At 29.5% G+C, this 16197-nt stretch overlaps 1 protein-coding gene and 1 long non-coding RNA gene across 3 annotated transcripts; both read right to left on the bottom strand.

Moving 5' to 3' along the window:
- Nucleotides 1–1067: 1067 nt before the first annotated feature.
- LOC106685021 (fumarate hydratase, mitochondrial) lies at nt 1068–7892 on the bottom strand. 2 transcript variants are annotated; one of them, XM_014427478.3, is made up of 8 exons: nt 7662–7892; nt 6342–6476; nt 6065–6265; nt 5734–5979; nt 5307–5499; nt 4004–4207; nt 2625–2917; nt 1068–1448 (listed from the first exon to the last, which is right to left on the bottom strand). In XM_014427478.3, the coding sequence occupies exons 1-8, from the start codon at nt 7776–7778 to the stop codon at nt 1317–1319; spliced, it is 1521 nt and encodes a 506-aa protein (XP_014282964.1). In that variant the 5' UTR covers nt 7779–7892; the 3' UTR covers nt 1068–1316. The 2 variants fall into 2 exon arrangements, with proteins under 2 accessions (XP_014282964.1, XP_014282966.1); XM_014427480.3 differs by lacking the exon at nt 7662–7892 and adding an exon at nt 6546–6564.
- A 192-nt stretch (nt 7893–8084) lies between these two features.
- Nucleotides 8085–15839, bottom strand: LOC136796877 (uncharacterized). Its single transcript, XR_010844657.1, has 2 exons — nt 15698–15839; nt 8085–8202 (listed from the first exon to the last, which is right to left on the bottom strand). It is a non-coding gene; the product is annotated as an uncharacterized lncRNA (long non-coding RNA).
- Nucleotides 15840–16197: the final 358 nt, after the last annotated feature.

Genomic DNA, 16197 nt, shown 5'->3' with positions numbered 1-16197 from the left:
TCATGGAAAAATACAAAAAAATATTTCTTCATTTCTCATTGCTTTTGTAAAAAACAGGGGAAACTTGTCAGGCCAAATAATAGCTACACAAACATAATTAAGGTTATTAACCCTCTAATATAAGAAATAACCTATATAATTTTGTTCAGTATCATAGCTGGTAGACATTAGACATCAAGAAATAGTGTTACAACAATAACTTTATCAAATAGCAATTGTTCCATATTTGCAAACTTTTATTTGAAAAAACACAAGTCTGAAACTATCAACTATAAAGTGATTTCAACATTATTTAAAAGTTTGTACAGTGCATTAGTTTCCACAGGTATAAATGTGTCCAGACAATTATTGAGATAACCAGTCATAAAATACAGTAACAGGAAAATGAAAAAAAATTACAATATTAGTTAACCAGAAGTCATTTTCACAAACCACTTTTGGGTCATGACCAACTGGATAAGCCTCTGCCAGTTGTTTTGATTTCGGTGCAGCAACCAACCAGTCCAAGAACATTTACCATGCCTTAATATCAACATTATTCTTTTTAAAATACAAATTTTCCAACATTTGGTACAAAATATATTAAATCAGCCCTCAAGATTTAGTTTATACCGAAAAGTTCTATTACAATTATTGTCAGATTCCATGTTTTACATTCGGTCTCAAATATGGAATTAGAAATACCTACAAAACCTTTTCATCTTTTTAATAACATTTTACAAAGCCTAATGCCTTTTTACATTCATACTAGTATATACATTGCATCACCTTTATGAAGTAAAACATATTTTAAATCTTGTTGGTGGTTCCTAATAAGCATATTAAAATAAACAAACATTTTGTCATATATAAGAATAAATTTGTTTGATAAAAAAAAAATAATAAAAATTTGGTTGGACTTATCAGATCATTTTGTGCAGTTACACCTCCCATTATGAATTGTAGAAGAGTAACTGATTTGAAATAATAAAAACCTTCCCCTATATTTTTGGAGGAAAAACTTAAACAGCTACCAACAATAAAAATGTACAACAGGTAATAAAGGACATAAAACAAAATAACAAATATTGTAATAAAAATAACAATTGTTGTATAATTTATTTTAGTTATAAAATACTGATAACAATAAAAAACAAATAATTCGTTTTTAGATACAATTGAAATTTATGACTTCACAAGTGAGTACATACACATATCTACAAAATATGGATATAATATTTACATAACTTACACTTCACCTCATTAATTTAACACCTATCAACAATAAATCAGACTGTATTTGGAAATAATATCAAAGCAGATAAACAATCATAAAATTATTTTGGTCCAAGCATTTCCTCAGGTTTAACGTATTTATCAAACTCCTCAGCAGTGAGAATTTTAAGTTTTATTGCTGTTTCCTTTAGAGTTGACTTGTCTTTATGGGCAGTTTTAGCAATTTGAGCAGCCTGAAACAAAAATTATTTTAACAATAAATATAAATAAATGAATAATGGATGTCGATACTAAGAAATATATTATTTAAAAAAGTAAATTAGGAAAAAATAAAATTTTGGGTTAACCTTACATTTTATTTGTTATTTCTTAATAAAAATATAAACAAAAATGCATAAAATACAGGATTAATCTGAAAAATTGCATGAAAATACACAGAAATCAAAAGAGAAAAAATAAGACATTGATAAAAAATAACTGCTTGGCTAATTTCCATTTTTTCTTGGCAAGAATGTAAATAAAGATATATAAAGCATAAGTCATTCGGATAGGGGTTTTAAAGCAGAAAGACAGTGTTAAAATGAAATCAAGAATTTTTACAGAAATGTTACTTATTTCATTTTTGAAATCTGTAAAGACAAATCAAAAAGAAAATGGGGAAAAATTAAGTCTGAAGTATTTATCACTAATTTAATGAAGTCAGAGAAGAGATTCAAACAACTGTAGCAGCTATTTTAGTGGTAGTGTTATTTTGGTCTTCAAAAGGAAATGAAAAATCACATGATTTTTGACACAAGCAAAACACGTTTATACAAGATCTTCATCAGACCTATCAGACGTTTATTTTTTGGTAGCCCCAAGAAATGAAAACGTGACCCCCCCACCATAGTTAGATTAGGTTGGTTACCTGTATATAACGCCCCGCTGTATGTCAGAAATGACAAGGATAGGGTCATAAAAAAAAAAAAAAATCACTTGACAATGTTTAAATTTCTGTAAATTGACAAATTTATTTGAATAAAATTATAATTATATCACTTGTGTGATATAAAATGGCTGGATCTAATTTTTATCAGAGAAGTATACTTTGTACTTTATCTCATTGGAAAATTATTTTTTGATAAATAACCTACACTTAGTTTTTACTTTTTAGAACTTGTTTTATTCCTTATTAAACTTCACATAGTTAAATTAATTATTATCTATGACCAATTCTACAAAAAATATTCAATAGAAAGGATGCAGAAATATTTAATTAGTTAAATTCACTCTTTTTACAGAACACACACAAAGAAAAGAAAACATTCTTTTATTTAACTTTAAAAAATAATAATTAATCTCTTGAAACAATTAATAATCAATAGATGATTTAAATGACATAATATTAATTAATAATAAATAATTCTCACCTTATCATAACCAATGTGTGGATTAAGGGCTGTAACCAACATGAGAGATTCGTGCAGCAATTTGTCAATTCTTTCAGTATTAGCTTTAATGCCGATTACGCAGTTCTCTGTAAATGATTTACAAGAATCTCCAAGCAGCCTGATGGATCTCAAAACATTGGCTACCATTACTGGTTTAAACACGTTGAGCTCAAAGTGCCCGTTTGAACCTCCAATAGAAACAGCAACATGGTTTCCCATAACCTGAGCAGCAACCATAGTGATTGCTTCGCACTGAGTTGGATTTACCTTTCCTAAACAAGTTGAAATATTTACGTATAAAAAAAGTGAAAATATAAATTACAATATATTATTTCTAGATCGAAAGACAAATGTAAGTACTTTTTATGCTAAAAGTAAGAACTATTAAATAAAAAAATTAATGCAAAATAAACACTAGTTAGATTAGTTAGGATGTAATTAATGTAAACTATAAAAAGAACTATGAGGAGCAGAACTCTGCCAATATTTTTTTTCTCTTACCATCTGATTCATACATTTTATTCCTGAACATCCAGTTTTGTATTGGCAAACAAACACATCCAAAAATAATTTTTTTTTTTCCATACAATAATTAAAAAGTTTGAGTAGTGAACATGTATGAAGAGGTCATGACGGCAAGTGTACAAACAACTGGGGCATTTTTTTACACTTCAGCTTATTATTATATCATTAATTTTTTCACTTTTTCAATATCTATTCTTTAATTGGTCAAAATATCAGATAATATAATCAAAGACAATATAATTCTGTTAAATGGAACAGCATTAATTACAGAAATAAGGCTTTACTAAATAAACTTATACACAGTATAATAAACAGGATACAGTCAAAAATCGATATTTTCCTGTTCCTTGATGAATTTATAAATAAAACTGATAAGAGAATCTCTAATAAAAAATAAAAAGAGGACAAGGCCTTAAACTCTATATCTAAGTTAAATTGAGTTTCAGTAAATGTTATTTCTTGCTAAGATGCCTTCATTTGCTTACGTTAACAGGTTACCGCAAGTATACCCTCTCCTAACAATCCTAAGTCAGACTGTCATTATAATTTTGTTTTCTGACACTTCTGTACAATTCTTATAAAGCAAGAAAATGTGTATAAAATATTTGATTCTTACACCTACGTTACGAAGAACTTTATAACTTTAAACAGATTTATGGTAAACTTGATAACTCAAAGTAAAATCAACCAACTTCAACTTATTGAGTTTTGACTCTAAATAATTCTTATGTAGAATATTATACTCATCTAGCAGCATGTGTCATGAACCAAACCTTTTTAAAGTTTATTACTAATAATTAATTTTGACAAAAAATTGGGAAAACATTTTATACCAGGCATAATACTGGATCCTGGTTCATTTTCAGGAAGAACCAGCTCTCCAAGTCCACAACGAGGGCCGGAAGCAAGGAACCTAATATCATTGGCCACCTTCATGATACTGACAGCAACGGTATTTAAAGCACCTGATACCTCAACCATGGAATCGTGGGCAGCCAGGGCCTCAAACTTGTTTGGAGCAGTAACAAATGGCAGTCCTAAAAAATAATATATAATTATTAAAACTATGGATAATAATTAGTTCAATATTTTTATTTTCAATAGCAAAGTAGATTAATTTTTTTAGATTAATTTGATTTCAGATGTAGAACATTTGAAGACCAACTGGAACCTGTAAAAACAGGTGTAATCCAAAAAAATTGAAAGTGAAAAAAACGAAATTCAAAGCTTAACGACTCCTCAAAAATTATTTTTTTTTTAAGAAGTGAATTATCAGCCTATTATTATTATTTTTTAAAGTTTTAACTATCAAGGGTTCATTAATTTGTGGACATCGCCTGTCCTCCCCCTTCACACATGGCAATAGCCTTTTATTCGCCAAAAAAGGGATATAACAGTTTAATACAACACACCTAAATATCTTGTATAGGAAGCCTGTATACTTTTAATTAAAATAAAGTTGAAATTCACAAAAAAAGATCAATGATAAAATTCATTAATGACAGTATCTTAAACACCGTAACATTTATGTAAGTCACAATTCTGAAAATAAAATCATTTCAGAAAATATTAATTTGACTTCTAGTGTGATATAAGGTTTAAAATCAAGAACAACAAGATATACCCAGGATAAAAAACTTTTTATGTTTGGAAAATTTTTTTATAAAATATCTTAATGGCCCTAAAATAATAAACATAAGAAAGCTTGGATGAGCAGACTGATGCATGGATAAATAAAATTACAGCCAAGAAAAATCCTTGTAAAACCTGAGGAAGGTCAGACAGACTGGAAGGCAATACCATCAAAGATGGAAACTGGAAGGCAAACAGAGGATACACAGATGCATCCTGCTAGTTATAGGAAGTAAAAACCTGATTAGGGGGGAGTACAGAATTAATAACTGTAGTCAAAATACTATTTAAAATTATATTCAAGCAGGAATTTATTTTCCCTCAAACTCAACTTTAAATACATGGATATGCAAAGCCGATTATTGGTTTACAATCCATCTGTTAAAAAAGATGAATCCATTTTTTGTTGATTTCAATCACCAGTACCAAGGATTATAAAGTTGATGAGCTTTTTATATGAAATAAATCAGTATCGATAAATATTTAATAAAACTATATCGCTACCAGTGAGCTCTGCAATCTTAGCTGCAGATTTTTCTGCAAATCCAATCCTTGTATTGAGACCAGTACCAACAGCTGTGCCTCCAAGTGCAAGTTGGTATAACCTTGGAAGGGTATCCTTCACTCGGGCAATGCCATATTCAATCTGAGTTGCATACCCACTGAATTCTTGTCCAAGAGTAAGAGGCACAGCATCCTACACCAATATAAATAACATTAGAATATTGGGTCAAACTTTTAAGTATTAAAGCAATTAACTATAATATTAAAGTCAATAATGTTATCGAATAATAAGAAATTAAATCAATTTTTCATTAATATTAAGACTTACTAGGCATATAGTAATGAAAATAATTAATTTTAAAAAATAATTACTTAAAAATTAGATCAAGATTTTTCAAACCAAATCATAATTCAGCTTTTAACTCACCTGAGTATGTGTTCTCCCAATTTTAATGATCTTTTCAAATTCTTGGGACTTACAATCCAAAGCATCATGAAGAAGCTTAAGATTCGGGAGCAGGATACAATGAATTTCAACTGCAGTTGCAATGTGCATAGCAGTTGGAAAGGTGTCATTAGAACTTTGAGATTTATTAACATGATCATTAGGGTGAACAGGTTTCTTTGATCCCAGTTGACCACCAAGTATCTGGATAGCACGGTTGCTGATAACCTGGATATACAGAAAGATCACATAGATCATTTTTTTAATGTAAAATTTAAGATTGTTTAGTTTGAAATATATATTTCAACTATACCTCATTAGTATTCATATTGCTCTGTGTACCAGATCCTGTTTGCCAGATGACCAATGGGAAGTGTTCGTCATACAAATCTCCAGATATCACATCATCACATGCTTGTGAAATAGCATCTGCAACTTTGCCATCCAAACCAAATTCCTTATTTACTTCAGCAGCAGCTTTTTTTAAAACGCCCATGGCTTTTATAATTGGTAACTGTTGGCAACCATCATTTTAGTAAATTTACATTCAATTTATAAATCTAGCAAAGTATAAATAAATACAAACTCACAGGCATTCTTTCTGTGTGATCGCCAATCGGAAAATTAATCATTGACCTCATCGTCTGAGCACCGTACAACTTATCGGCTGGAACCTTCAGTTCACCAAAGGTGTCCGATTCAATTCTAAATTCTCCTTCAGATCTCTAAAGAAACAAAAAAAATTAATACTCAAAACTTAAAACAATATTATAAAGAAAAAAAGGAGCATGCACCATTTTAATGACTGATATTTCTTTAAGCACAGCAGGTGAGTCAATAAGTTTTAAGGTTCAATATAAGACTATAACACCCTTTGACAAAGTATTATATGAACAACTAGAAAAGAAGTATAGTAATTCCAATTGAAATTTTTACCATTCTTATTTTGTGATATTTTTTTTATAATTTTAACTAAATTTAATTTTGACTTGATTATATGGCATGAATCATAGAAGAAGAAATTTAAAAAACAGTCATATGTAAATAATAAATTACTTTTTTTTTCTATTTTCTCTACCATAGTAACCCTATGGGAGAATCATGTATTTATAAATTCTGGGGTTAAAATTAATTAAATACCATTCAATAATTACGAGAGTGGAGGTGCTCTGACATTTTAGGAAATACAGATATTTTTCCTTGGAAAAATATTTTGGACACTCCTTTGAACATTTCTATAGAATCTTGTTTAATTTTACTGCACCTTGAATAATAGTATTTCTCAGAAGTTAAAAATTGAGATTTCCACTCTAAAATAATAACTCTAGAATCATTAAATTCAGTGTTTCACAGAATGATAAGTCTGTAACATGACACCATCATTTACTCATGTCTTCAAGTAAAGGTAATAAACGAACAGATGCATTGGCTAAAGAAACAGCTTGATCCATAAATTAACAATCGAATTTAACTGAGTACCTGTATCATTTATAACGAAACGTACAAAAGCGGATTCACTGATTGACCGAGACAAAGAAGACATCAATATTATTACAATGGGTCAAATACTTATAATTTAATTAGAACAGAAAGACAATTAAACGACTATTTAAGAATTGTTAAACTAAATTACTTATATTAACTTTTTAAACTTGAATTAATAGAATATCTAGCTACAGCACTTAAATGTTTTTTTGCAAGTAATTTATGACACAAAATAAGGGCAAGTATCAATGAAAAATATATAATTATGAATTAAAATAGTAATAATTTAAAATACTAATAGTATTTATGTAAATTGAATATAGTTAATACAATAATGATGTATAACCATCCTACTTCAACAGATAACAAATATAATAATAGTCTGGAGGGATTAAAACTATATGCCAAGAGGATAAGGAGCTTACCATGACTGCTGTGGTGGAAAGCTCACAAATAACTGGCTTCATTGAAGGAGTGAGACCCTTAAAATGTTTTACTCCCCTCCTTCCATGACGGGAAAGTTGCTTTATCAAAAGAGCCATCCTCGAAAATTAAGCAGAGGAATCCAATATTGGTGAAGTTTCAGGCAGGTTAATTTAGGAAAGGAAGGTTGTAGTGATGGACTAGTTCCAAGAAAATTAAGCGCCAGAATTCAAATTACAAAAAAAATTAACTTTTTTCATTCTATAATCACGACACGGGACATATGGTTCTCAAACTTGTTTTGCTGTATTCTTTTCTCTTTTTTTTAATTAAAAAGTTGATATCGTGTATGATCAAAACCATAATCTTGACATTTTATTCATATGCAATCTAACCCTATTGCTGCTGACTTATCTCTAGATGTCTTCAGGGAATTTATTCGGTATCATTTCAGGAAATGTCTCAATGAAGCAGTAACAATTTTTCATTATACGTCGTTTCAATAAAAAAAAGTCTTTATTCTATATAATACGACGCACGCATCTGAAAAACAAAATTTTAGTAAAATACAAAGCACAAAAAGTAAGTAAAAGTATCTTAACAATATTGCGGTAACAGGTGAGACTTCAAAGGCACAATTTTAAACTCCCTATTTTTATCATAATCACTTAAACATTTTAAACCAATAGTTATTAAATATCAAATAATTACTATTGAAAATACTAATTATTTGAGTTATGAATAATTAATAATTTTTCTTTGTAGGTGGATAGTTAAATAATAGTCGTTACTTACGATTTCAATAAAAGTTTTTTTTTATAATACTAGTTAGAAAAATATTATGCTGGATCTACAAGTTTGCCACTTGTCGCAGATCCAAGACTTGTACAAATGTTAAGGGGCCTCTACATGTTGGCCGAGCCATGGCGAACTCAGACATACGCGAGCATGTGGATAGGTGGCTCGGCTTGGTTGGCCTAGGCTCGTTGCCCAGCCGTCGAGGGTCGGTTTTTGGACACAGATCAAAGGGGTTCGTGAGAGCGCTCGTGTAGCATCTACACCATTGTTCTCTGTCTAGTTACAACTGAGAACTGTTAGGAGTTTGTTGGTACTTTTTATAATAAGTTTTATATTTAATCTTATTTATTTATATTTAAATTCCTTTCATTTTCTTTTTTTGTAATAAAAATAATACAATCCATGTGCAATGGCTGAAACCACTATTACGTCCGCCATGTTTGCCTCTCTGAATAACACTGACATGTGGATGGCCCGCTCTTTGTTTGCCGAGCATTTGAACGAGCCTCCGATCCGTGGCGAGCGGCCAACATGTGGATCCACCTTTAGGTAATCGAAGGTAGCAATAAACGTCAGAATCCGTACGCTTGTGTTGTTATTTTGAATCTTTTTCGGCAATTACATTCGACTTACTCAATTTTCATTATAAAAAATAACAAAATAAACGAACCCAAATAACCCATTCACACACTTGCCTTTACGTATAAAGGCATCTTTAGGGTTAAGTCCACCCTAGAAAACAAAAATTAAGTAATATTAGAACTTATTCATATCATCGTATTCCTCTGCATGTATTTAATAGTTATTAAATATCTATCGATTTGTTTTTTTTCCTATAGATTAAGAACAAAAGATTGTTGATTGTCTTTAATGAGTTTAAAGGTTTGTTCCAACAACCCCTTCGTACTGTGCAGAATTGTACATGTAGTACGGTCTTCGTTGCGCATGCTCCATACATATGCGGACAGCCCGAATTGGTTGTTGGAACAGACCATAACTGTGTAAACAATTACCAAAACACAAACTCGCTTCCCCTAAAACAAAAAAAAATTCAAGTCAGATTCGTTTTAAGTATCTTTCTGAAATCCTCAAATGTGAATTTTAGTATAAATTAAAAATATTTAGGCATGATTTTTGAAGGTTCAGTAAATAAAATCATAACTCCCTAACATGTTATCAAAATTATCGCAAGTTCAACTGCGAAAAAGCTGAATTTTCACTCCTTTATTCCATATTAGTATCTTGTAGATTTATGCCTTTATTTGGGAGAATAAGTAATTTAAAAAAAGCAACCAAAATTTGTCAAACGTTTTCTTTTAAATCTCCGTTAACATGGTTACGTAGGTCCGGTTTCTACCGTTCCATGTAGTTTATATAGCCCCTGTTAAAGAAAAAACCCGATTTTTAGAAAAAAATCGAAGGCCCCGAAAAATTTAAATTATTAATTGCTACAAAAATTCGTATTCAAGGTTTTTCGACTGTTTCTCCATAAAAAAAATATGTTAACCCACTTCTCAACGTCAGTCGGTCTTTATTGTCTGAATAATGTACAATATAACAAGCCAAATATTATTTTTACTTAATGAGAATTCCTATTTCAGTCTTTTTGAGAAGGCTAAAAATGAATTTGCTTTGCTTTTTTGCCTACTAAGAAATATTTTACCTACTATTTAGGAAACAATTTTTGGTTTTTGTGATTTTGTATACATTCAAGCTCACTTAATACAATAGAATTTTTGTTGTTGTTCTATATCAGAAAAAAAATGGAATGGGTCTATTGGTAATCCATTATGCCATCATATGTGCACAGTATGGAAATAATTTAGACCAACAAATCTGGTAATGTGGGATAAAATATTAATTTTCAGTACCGAAAAGCAACCTTTCATAAGCTCGGTCTAGCGGCGTCTCAGGTTATATAAATATAATATAAGCAATTTGTGGAAACATTTGCCAGATTAGATTTTATATAGAATATCAATTTTCGAGGAATACTTAATTTTTTAGTTTTGAGTGATAAAGTTCCAAAAGCTTAACTTTTATTTTTGTAAACCTACGCCTAAGTTCGGGGTTAGCACCTTAAAAAACTTTGAGTAAAACTAAAAAAATTGTGTAATTTTTTTTACATTTTTGAACTGGCCTATAATATAACTCTTAACATTCAATGTTTCCTAACACCAATATTTTGTGATTGATTTTGGCACATATCATGAAAACTACTACTGAAAGATATTAAGATACAGCTATTTAGAAGATAATTATTATAAACTTTATTATGATGAATTTACTAGCTTCAATTGGAGTGCTAATCGATACCTGTAGAATAGAACTAGAAAATATTCGGATAAAAATAGGTTTCCTTGAAAATCGAAATTAATATAAACGTACTTGTCACATACCAAAATTGCGTAATATTTAATACTTTCAATTTTACTGATTTATGTATCTAAGCTACTTGTACTGCTTTAAGAGTTATTGGCTATAATTAATTAAAAAAACAAAAGTATTTCATAAATATAAATATATTCTAATAAAAAGAAATGGCTCCAATATTATTTTTTCTTGTGTAGTTGGTAGTTATCAAGATCACCAAATGAATAATAGGTGAACATTTTTTTTTTGAACAAAATACAAATTTAAGCTACTTGTAATGTTTTAGGTTATTATTGGCAACAAATCTAAAAATAAATGGCGCCCGTTTTGAAAAATCTACCATGTCAGACGAGGGAGTGGAAAACATTTTTCCATCGTCTTTTTCAGATAGCTTTAACTAGGAATTCACCCAAACGAATTAGCTTACAATCACTCTTAATACTTAAATTTTAAGCTATTTTGACTAATATTTCCCTAATCTTTTTTTTTTTTTTTTTCTATGAGTGTAAGGTAGACAATGATTAAACAAACCGAATTGGTTCCATATCATAATATTCCATTTTCTCTACCATTTCATATGCAACGAATTCCTATTACATAGTTTTGTATACTATTCTTAACTAAATTACTTTTTTTTTTAGCCATCTTCTGATAAAACAGGTAAGTTCTTTTAAATATTTCACGGTTTTTACTGTGCAGTCAACTACAATTATGATAAGTAACTTCAGCTTTCAATACAGGCTTAAAAGTCAGTTATTTCACCCCAATTTGCGATAACTTTAATGAAAAGTATGCATGGTTACTAGTCAAAACTGATGAGTCTGCCAAGCATAGTTAGGGGGAATAAAAAATGGCGTCTGTTTCAAAACGTTAAAAAAAAAAATTTATTTGAAGCCCCATATCTTTAAAACTACCTACAACACTAGAAAAACTAATGGAGCATCGTTTAGAGTAAAGCGAATTTGCTAAACTATGATTCCTAGAGCTATGTACATTCAATTGTTTCCTGAGATATAGTTATCCCAAAATATATTCACTAAATACTGATTTTTTTGGCTATTTCGTTAAGAAATGTTGCTTTCTAAAACACTGTATCTCGAGAACGTAAATAGCTCTATAAGGACTCACATTTTAACAAATTTACTCTACTTTAAATGATGCTCTCTTAGATTTTCTATTGTTGTTGGTAGTTATAATGATATAGAGCTCCGAATAAAAAAATAATTATTTTTAATGTTTTGAAACAGCCACCATGTTTTATTCCACTTAACTATACTTGGCAGACTCATCAATTTTGACTCGTAACAATAAATATTTTTCATTGAAGGAATCAAAACTTGGGGTGAAATAACTGATTTTTTTTCCTATTGGGCTTTTGAACTATAACCTACTTTTCTTTACTACTTCTGGTTTTGTAAATTTAATTTAATGACATGCTCAACTTTCCTATGTCATTAAGCCATTATTTATACTTTTTCTGTTTATATAAGTATGTACAGGTATAGATGAGTGTCGCCCTTGGCGTGATCGGCATAGACACACCTTAGATTATACTTGACCCCAAAAAAGCTTGTCGAAGCTGTTGTTCGGTAGGAAGAGGTTATTGTTTGGTTATTAGTGAGGATGTAAAATAATTTTTACCAAAAAAAAAAAACAGTCTTAGTTTCTTCGTCTTCTAGTCAATACGATGGCCATAATTAGAATATTGAAAGAATCTAAAACAAATTCTGGAGCCTCTCCAATTGTAGTTATTAACAACAAATGATTCAGTATTTAGGCTTATGAGGAAATAAAACCAATCAGTATGTGTTGAACTGCTTATGAGTGATGAAGTGGGATGTACTATATCTGGTTTACATTGTGTGATTTTGTTTTCATGTTGTTGCTGCTAAGGTATTAATTGGTTTTTATAAGTCTCTAGGCTTTGGAATTTTTCAGCGATAACCTCACTATCGTGTACATAATATTATTATTATTATGCTTTTTTGTTTGTGCTTTCATTAATAAAGTATTGAATCATTTTAATATTCAATTAAGGCCTTTTAAGTTAAAAAAGGACTAAGTGCTAATAAAATTTGGTTAAATAATGAACACAGGAAAAAACAAATCGGATGAAGCTGTTAAAACATCAGTTTAAATAAGAGTGACGTCCGTAAGGCATTTTAATAAAGAAAACGAGTAATGAAAAAATTTTTTTTTTTTAAAATGGTATGAAATTATGCTGAAAGTGAAAAATAAAGTGACGGAAGTTTATCGAGCCTTCATCACTTAATTAGGGACAAAAAAAAATGGGTTTACCGAGAACTACATTTCAAACAATAATTAAAGACTTATTGGAAGGTCCTTGATTGAAGGAAGATGGGTGCGGTAAAAAAGAAATAAACTCAAATCGTTATTAAACTGTTTAATATGAACCAACGTTTCGCCTAACTTTGCAGGGCTTCATCAGAGCTTACTGAATGGAAGTAAACATAAACAAAAAATGGTTTTGTTTTTTCTGTTTACTTCCATTCAGAAAGCGCTGATGAAGTGATGCAAAGTAGGGCAAACGTTGACTAACATTAAATACTTTAAATCCTATTAGGTTTATTTTTTTTTTTTTTTGACCGCACCTGGGCCATCTTCATTTTTTCCAAGTAATTACAGATCAAACGATACTGATAAATAAAATAATGTGTTACCTCTATGGATTTGACAATATGTATTAGTTTTTTGGAACGTTATTCAATTATTTGTCTTTATTAAGAATTATATCGGTGAAAAATAAAATTTTGACGCTTACTTTCCTTTCAAAGACGACTTAATATAAGTTCAAAATAATTAAATAGTTTTTATTTATCTTTTTTTTTTACTTATGCATCCAATCAAGTATTTCTTTTAACTAACTTTTTATTAGTGTTGTTTTGATAAAATGTATTTATTTGATTGTTTTACTGTAAACTGATCTACCGCTGTGACTAGTATTTCTCTGGTTTGGTTTCATATCCCTGTGTAATGGTGAATTTGTTTAGCGGGTTACTGTGGAGGATCTGAGAGGGGGAATTCGGGAAAGTGAATTTGTGGATAAAATGAAACAAAAATTGTGAAATAGAAAGGACAAGAAAGGGAAAGAAAAAAAAAGGAATAAATTGAAATATTTGTATTTTGTGTGTCGAATTTATTGTAAAAGAAAACTGTGAGAAAAAAGAATAAAAATGTTTCCTTTCTACTTTATTATATCATGTAAAAATATGTAATTTATATATGTCCGAACACGGTTTGTTTAGTATGCTGTGTAATGTAGCAATCCGATGTATTTGGGCAGCATGAATGACTAAAGCATTTTTCTCTCTCTCAATCTGTATTTTTTTTCACATAAATAATTTTTTTCCTGCAATTTTTTTCATTAGTTCGATATTGTTATTTTTATTAACTAACAACTCTAATTTTTTTTTCAATTTATGTTCAGTAATTGTAAAATGACAATTTTTGAATAAGACATGAATGATACCATACGTAATTATTTGAAGCTCTTTTAAAAGTTGTACGATACATCCTGATAATTGTATTGAACTGATAATTCAGGGTTAGAACATATCTCATGAGTATTTCTCAAGTGACACAACTCGAAAACCGGTTTAACAACAAGAGCGCACTTGTGTAAATCTCACTATCTTGAATCAATCTCCCCTACTCCAGTGTTGTGAGACACCAGTGCAGTACACACCTTGTTTTTGTATTAGATAAAGCAAAGTTTGCAAACTGATTTCCGTATTTTAAAAATATATTAATTATTTGAACTATCAGTCAAAAATAGATTTTGTTGTAATAGAGCTCTTCATTTAGAATCGATTCGAATTCTATAACTCGGCTATTTTTGATGATTTAAAAAAAAATATTTTTTTTTTAAATACAATAAACGAACCTCTGTTTTTTAGGAAAATTAATTTTAGAAACATATCTACATAAAAAACTTACGTTTTCGGGCCAGGGAAACCTAATAAGTTATAATAAAATCTCACAAAGCATATTGAACACTATTTGTTTTATAATACGTGGTTAAGGAAGTACAATATATTGTAAAAATGAGCAGCCTGCTGTTAAGTTATAACCTACAAAACCTATTATTTACTTAATATATTTTTATTTAATACCAGATCAGCCTGGTCTGCTTTACATGGTTTATTTAACAGCTACATATTTTGTTTTGTTTAACATTTGATTGTAGGGGGGGAGAGTTAGTCTCGGACAAAATACACCCCTAACTGTTTATAAACAATCAATATTGAATAATTGTTAATAATAGCGATGAATTAGAAAATATATATACATTTTCTAAAAGTAATTAGATAAAAAATAATAATTCTTAAGAAGAGAGAAAAAGAAAAGTTGATAAGGAAAAGAATGATTTAGTAAAATAAATAATTGACTTCTAATGGGAACACAATCCCCAGTTCCATCTTTTAGACTTATTCAACATCATCAATGTCTACTCTACTCTCTGTCTAAGAGCTCCCTACAGAAATTTTCTTACATTTTTTCCAACTTTTCGGATATATGAATAAAAACAATATTTTAAATAATATATTTATAGTTTTTACACATAAGAGCCTTCCTTAAGAATTAAGGATAGGTTCCTTGCTAACAACAATCAGATTAGGTCAAAGAAAACTATTTTTACTTTAACAATCACGTTGTTAAAACCTTTTTAGTGGGATTCCTTCGACTATTGGATACAATAAAAAAAAAAATAGTGGTAGAGGTATGAGATAAAAATTAGCAAAACAAGAGAAGAGTTTAGAATTTTAGTAATGAGTTTAAGTATCGATTTTGATTTTTGTGAAAATCAGAATTGGCTTTAAGATAGTTGGTTAGAAAAAAAGCTTACTTCATATTGTGAATTGTTGGTCAGATGAATAGTCAACTCCTCTTCCATGCTGTATGGCAAAATATTAGATGAATACTCCACTGACATAAATATGCATAAAATAACATTTTAGAGAGTACCTGACTACCATGTGACTATCATATGAATAATTAAATTATTGTCACATGGGTAATAGTTCCTCATGTGGCCGCAGTTCGATCATAAAATAAATGAATAAATAAATAGTATAGAGATAACTCCAGGTGTTTTATTACACAATTAAAAAGAAATAGAGAGAGTTCGATGCATGCAAAGTACAGAATTTGGGAAAAAAAACACAGCTTGCGCGTGACGGTTTGCTGACAGTTTTGAATTGGGTTAAAAAATATATTTTATTAGGAAATTCTAAACAATTTCTTTATAGTACTTTACTTTAATAAAATGTATGTATAAATACTAGTCAAAATTGATGAATATAGCTAGCGGTAATAAAAAATGGCTGTTGTTTCAAAACGTTAAAA

Source organism: Halyomorpha halys, unplaced genomic scaffold (genome assembly GCF_000696795.3).
Source record: "Halyomorpha halys isolate HHAL.00 unplaced genomic scaffold, Hhal_1.1 Scaffold649.1, whole genome shotgun sequence".
NCBI lineage: Eukaryota > Metazoa > Arthropoda > Insecta > Hemiptera > Pentatomidae > Halyomorpha > Halyomorpha halys.
This window is presented reverse-complemented; position numbering and strand designations above follow the sequence as displayed.

Coding starts and splice junctions, on each gene's coding strand:
- LOC106685021 (XM_014427478.3), bottom strand. CDS start 7,778: ATGGCTCTTTTGATAAAGCAACTTTCCCGTCATGGAAGGAGGGGAGTA. Junction 5,500..5,733: donor TTGGGAGAACACATACTCAG/GTGAGTTAAAAG, acceptor ATATTGGTGTAG/GATGCTGTGCCTCTTACTCT. Junction 4,208..5,306: donor TAAGATTGCAGAGCTCACTG/GTAGCGATATAG, acceptor ATTATTTTTTAG/GACTGCCATTTGTTACTGCT.